The sequence below is a fragment of the Triticum urartu genome, chromosome 3A (assembly GCF_056163025.1).
Source record: "Triticum urartu cultivar PI428250 chromosome 3A, HENAU_Tu73, whole genome shotgun sequence".
Taxonomy (NCBI): domain Eukaryota; kingdom Viridiplantae; phylum Streptophyta; class Magnoliopsida; order Poales; family Poaceae; genus Triticum; species Triticum urartu.
Window position 1 is genome coordinate 390,438,674 of NC_141875.1, and position 5,979 is coordinate 390,444,652.

At 45.9% G+C, this 5,979-nt stretch overlaps 1 protein-coding gene across 1 annotated transcript; it reads left to right on the top strand.

The window, feature by feature from the left end:
- The first annotated feature begins 3,488 nt into the window (after positions 1–3,488).
- LOC147979802 (uncharacterized) lies at positions 3,489–4,052 on the top strand. The gene has a single exon (XM_087515353.1). It carries the CDS (start codon positions 3,489–3,491, stop codon positions 4,050–4,052), a length of 564 nt encoding a protein of 187 aa, XP_087371479.1.
- Positions 4,053–5,979: the final 1,927 nt, after the last annotated feature.

Consider the following 5,979-nt stretch of genomic DNA (forward strand, 5'->3'; position numbering starts at 1 on the left):
ACTCCTCGTCGACATGCTGGAGCACGCGCTCGTCCTCCTCTTTGTACGCTGCATGCATAGACATGGCTCCACCATCTGCTCGCATGCTTGGCAGCACGGCGGCATCGCGAGGAGGGACTGCAGACAACGTGAGCGGGCGAGCCTTCGGCTTCATGGCACAGGGATGGCGGCGACACGGTGGTGATGGGCGAGAAATGGTGGGCCGAAACAGATGATGTCGTCATGTGCAACGGCGGCGGCGGCATAATGATGTGTGCATGTATGGGAGCTTAGTTTAGTTTTATATAGGGTTGGTCAAACTTAAAAGAACATGTACTAGTACACGTAAACATTAGACTGGGGCAACGCTTATATTATTTACCATAACGGTGATACGGAATCCTGTGCAAGCGCGTGCACAGCGGCCGCGCGGTCGATCGAACAGTGCGTCATCGTGTCGCGCTCGAAGGACATCCACCGAACCTTTTTGTGTGTTTGAAAATAATCCCCGAATATTACTCAACTTTTTTTCCTGGAAATGTTCTTCACGCTACAATATTTCCATATATTTGAATTTAGCTTCAATTCGTGTTTATTTGGATTTGGATGTTTTAGGTGCGCCCTAGTTTTCTTTAATACTGATATTGTGTGTGTGACTGAGAGAGAACATGTGTATGTGTCCATATGTGTGTTGTGGCGGAAGGGCAATGTGGAGACAGTGTGCGTGTGATAGACATAGAGAAGTGTGAATTTGCAAATGATCATGCATGAGTGAGACATAGAGAGATGCCGATACGTTGTGTATACATGAGAGAACGGTCTTCTATTTGTACTTGTGTGTGTGCGAGAGAGAGAGGAGCATCCATAACACAACAACCATCTCTCTCAATTCATCTATCCCTCGCATGATCGCATGTAACACATGCATCAACGCACACATTTTGACACCCTCACCCGGCCCCTGCCCACCTCAAGGCCCGCACATTGCTCTCTATCTCGCATTCACAATCTCTTCTTGAAAACCCTATTTAGCATGTAGTTTCTGTCACATACACAGACATTCACTCCATAGGTTTGATTTCTCTCAATATATGACACACACACACACGCACACACTCCACACACACTCCCCCTCCCCCGAGCACACAATTCATCCCCATCCAAGGTTATCTGGCGACCACTCTCACTTGTTCTTCTCTGCACCCCGACATGCACACCACCTCAATCTTCAAAGAAGGCATCGAGGAGATCGAAGACGACACCACACTGCACTAGAATGTGGGGCCATTTGGAAGTAGGATGGTGTGACGATGGCTGACTTACTCCTCCCCCTCTCTCTCCCGCACAAAATTACCAATCCCTCTCTCTCCCGCACAAAATTACCAATCCCTCAACCCACAAGATCCTTCCCCTCTCTTCCATGTTTTTCCAGCTCTCTCATCAAACATGTTTTCTCTTCTCCTTCCATATGTACAAAATCCGGATGCACACGCATCTCACATATATTACATATCTCCATCTTTCTCACAGATCTAACTTCTTCCTCTCTCTTTCTCTCTCCATATCTCTCTCTCGTTAGGTTTGTCTCCTACTCTCTCGCCCACATACATACAATCTTTCCCGCCCTATCTGCTCCATCTTCGCAAGCTCTCTCTACATGTTTCATTCACACATTGGGATGTGTTCAAAATGTTGCTTTTATAATGGATGATGTATAGTTATGGTTGGTTTTGTTGCATCCTACAAAGTAATAACTATGAAATGCATTTAGATTTTCATTTGACTGGGATTATGTGAGTTTGAGCACATTCTGAAGTACTATAGACCTCGTATACATCTTGGAATTCAACAACGATTCTAACTATTGAATTGTATAGACCATTACATTCAAAGTCAATAGCCTAATATATTTATTTCACGATTACAACAAATGATTAATTCACTACAAACTAAGAAAACAAATGTGTACTCCCTCTATTTTTATTCAAGTCCGCGTATTAGCATTGGTCAAAGTCAAGTTTTGTAAACTCTCACAAAGTTTATAGCAAAAAATATTAACATATACAATAACAAATAAATACCGTTAGATTCATTATTGAATGTACTTTGACATCATACATATCTTTTATGGTAAATGTTTACATTTTTCTATAAACTTGGTCAAACTTTAGGAAGTTTGACTCCGGACAAACCTAATATGCAGAGTTAATAAACGGAGGGAGTACTAGTAGTTACTAGTGCTACTAACTACTTGTACTACTCGCTAGTTGCTTAGCCCAATCACCCAACACGCCACACGGGGAGTTCAGTGTCACAAAATTTTGAGGTTGGCGGGAAAATCTCCCGCGACCCTGATTCGAGCAGTGCAAAGTTACCATCATATCCTTCAGAACAAGCCTACAGATGATGCTTGGTAGGGGGCTGTTTTGGTAAGTTCATGTTCACCCTACCCAGCCAACCCCACCCCGGCACCCAGAGTAGTACACCCGAATACTCCCCATTTTCTATCCCCACCACAAAATAGACTTCTCCACGACACCACAGCCTTCGTGCTCCTCCCCTTCTACATCGGCGCACTCGTCCACCGCAGCGCATCTACCTCATCGACGATGTCGTACGCCGCACTAGAGCCGGTCCACCATCGTCGTCGTACAGGGAGCCTCTTCCCCGACACCGTCTTCCATGGTCTCGGATCTTCTTCCCGAAAGCCAACACCAAGCACAGAAGCACCACCGTCATGGACAATGAACTGACTCCCGTGGCCGAACATGATGCACAGAGGCCTCAGCGACCACCGTACTCCTCCTAGATTGGTAATGTGTGTATTGAATCCCTTAGCGGTACATGTGCAGTTCCAATTTTGTTCATACCTACCCTTCAAATTTCCTGGTTGCTATTGTTCCCGTAAAAGTAATTAGTTATAGCCTCCATTCTCCAACAGAATATCACCTTGTAATCGTGCATCGCTCCTATATCGCGCTGTGCTTGGTAGGTTCTTCATCTGCAACCAGTAGTGTGGCCAATGCTTGAAAGTTTTTTAGAAGTAGCAAGATGCCCATGCGTTGCACGGAACATCAAGATGCATTTGTATGAGTAGTTTATCTTGTGGGAGAAAAGGATGAACGAGGGAAGGCCTTATTTGCAAATGTGGAGAGGGATGTGGGTACCTTTTTGCAAAATTGCCACAGTTCCCTTCCTATCCGTCGGATATAAATCAGACGGCCTATATTGCAGGATGGCAGGTACACCATCATCACCAACTCTTTTTTTATGAGAGTAGAGAGTAGAGAGTAGAGATAAATATAAATATAAATATAAAATAAATATAAGAGTAGAGATAGCAGGGACATCGGGAAAGGATCGCGCGTGCGGGAAAAAGCGGTCGGGCGCGCGCTAGTTTTGGTGTGCGGCGTCTGGTGCGCTTTATAAAATCCAACACCCTCCCACCGCTCTGTGCCTTGCCACCACTCCCTCCCTACTCTTTATCTCCTCGCCGACGCCGCGCCACCATGCCGCCGCATCGCCTGGAAACTTGGGGATACCACGGCGTCCCTGCGCGCCCCTCCGGCGGCTTCTCCACCGAGATCCGGTTCTGCGGGATGCGCCTCGGCCTCGGCACTTTCGACACCACCCACGAGGCTGCTCGCGCGTATGACGTGGCGGCGTGGTGCCTCCGGTGGCCTCATAGAACATTGAACTTCCCCAACATGCCGACGCGGGAGCGGGCGCAGGAGCTCCCGCCCCCGCCGCGACTTATCACCGACAAGGATCGTCGCGACAACCGGAGGCAGGAGCACCGTCTTGGCATCGCCGAGATGGACGAGGAAGCCATGGCACTGTGGCGCCAACGCTTCCTGCAGGACATCATCAACGAGTGCGATTTCTACACACAAAGGAGGGCGGAGCGAGCTGCTTATCGCGAGGACAAGCATACGCGGAAAGAGGCCGCTCAATTCAACATGAAACTAGGAGCAGCATCGCCCTGGGACTCCAACGACGATCGGTATCTTGACGCCTACATTGAGACGTCGGAGGAGGACATCACCGAGGAGGAATCGGATGACGAGGAGTAGTTGAACTATCTATTTTTTATCTATCTATGCTGAGAACTATCTATGTCTCTACTTTGTACTCTCTATCTCTACTTCTCTATCTCTATTCTCTATCTCTACTCTTATAAAAAAACAGAGTTGGTGATGATGGTGTGCCTGCCATCCTGCAATATAGGCCGTCTGATTTATATCTGACAAATAGGAAGGAAACTATGGCAACTTTGCAAAAAGATACCCACACCCCTCTCCATATTTGCAAATAAAGCCTTCCCTCGTTCATCCTTTTCTCTCACAAGATAAACTACTCATACAAATGCATCTTGATGTTATGTGCAATGCACGGGCATCTTGCTTGTATCTATATATGCCAGTATCGACTCGGAGTCGAATGTGTATCTAGTCAGAGTAGAAAGGAGAAAAAATATAGCGTGTCTACTGGAGCGGCGCACGCATGCAATTTTTTGCAGTGCCCGTTGGAGCCAGCACTCCGGTCCCGCAAAAACTTGCTATTCCGGTGCTGTAAACGCTTTTCAACGTGCCGCGCGTTGCGCTTCTATTGGAGATGCTCTAACATGGCAGATGAGTGCTTTAATGTTGCCCACAAGATGTGTGAGTATACCTATAGTTTTCTTGCCATGTTGAGATTTTAAAACCACAAGTGCGAACATGCAGAGGAGCAATGAAGACCAAGCACGGGATATTGGGGACATCTTCAAGGAGCATGGCAAGTTAAAGAGGAGCTTCACCGAACCTGTAAAGCGAGCTTTGGTAAGTAACACACTAATTTCGTTTATCCGTCTTGTTCTTTGATGCGTATATGTTGTAGTTTCTATTTCTCTTAGCCTCGTATTCTTCGATGTGTAATAAGAAGAGTCTTGATCATCCTGATGCTTTCATTTTTAGCTTGATGTAGGAAGTGGGTGTTCTCACCTTGGAGTCGGTTTTTATATTATTTTTTTTCTTTTGAATTCACTCCTTCGAGTCTTGTTTATCTGGCTTCTACTAAATGGATCTGGGTTGCTCTGAGTATTGATCTAAAAAAGAAGTAACTTCATGTCAGGATGCAGTTCCTGCGAGGAGGGAAGTATGGTCAACCTCGAGATCATGTTTCCAAAATGAGGCTGGATTACACACAAGGTGCCCATTCCCTAATGATGTTGGATTAGACACAAGGTGCAAATTCCCACATGATGCTGGATTACACACAAGCCAGGTGGAGTCGTCAACTGTTCGTGTCCTCATGGCTCTAGTAAAGGCTGAAAGGAAGTGTGCAGCAGCCCTTGAGAATGGAGCTGAGTTCCTAAAGAAGCGAAAAGAGCAATCAGATGCTCTCTTCACCCAAGCCAAAGAAGAGATGGAAGAAGCCAGAAAGATGCTAGCAGAGGCAGAGCAGGCTAGGCATCTCCTGCTATCTAAAATTGTTGTCAATACAAATTTTCCTTCATGACAGTTAGGTTCGAATGTTTATCCAGTCAGCATGCCTGTTGTGATGTCCGTGGATCTACTAATATGGCACAAAATAATTTTTTTGGGTCATTAATAACAGCAATTACTTTCCAAACAATAACAGACGAAGCATTGGACATGGTATAGTTCACGCGCAAGCCCAACATTCCAAGTTCAACTTCCACATCAAACTGATGTTCACATATATCTGCACATTCACAGATAATGTCCACAACCATGATTCACTTCAAAGCCAAAAAATGTGAGGAGAGTTATAAATAAAGAAAAAGCTCTAGTTCCTACTACCAGTGCAAGCACAACAAGTCAAGACGATGCGTAATTAATTATATTTTGGTCATTTTTTGACTAATCGTGAAAAACTTCTGGAAGCAGGTACAATTTCTAATGCCAGCCGCGGCTGGGGTCCATGATGTTTTGAGGGGCAACACACCGGGTGTCTATGCCGGCGATGCGGTGGTCGTAGCATTCATGGGTTCAGAGC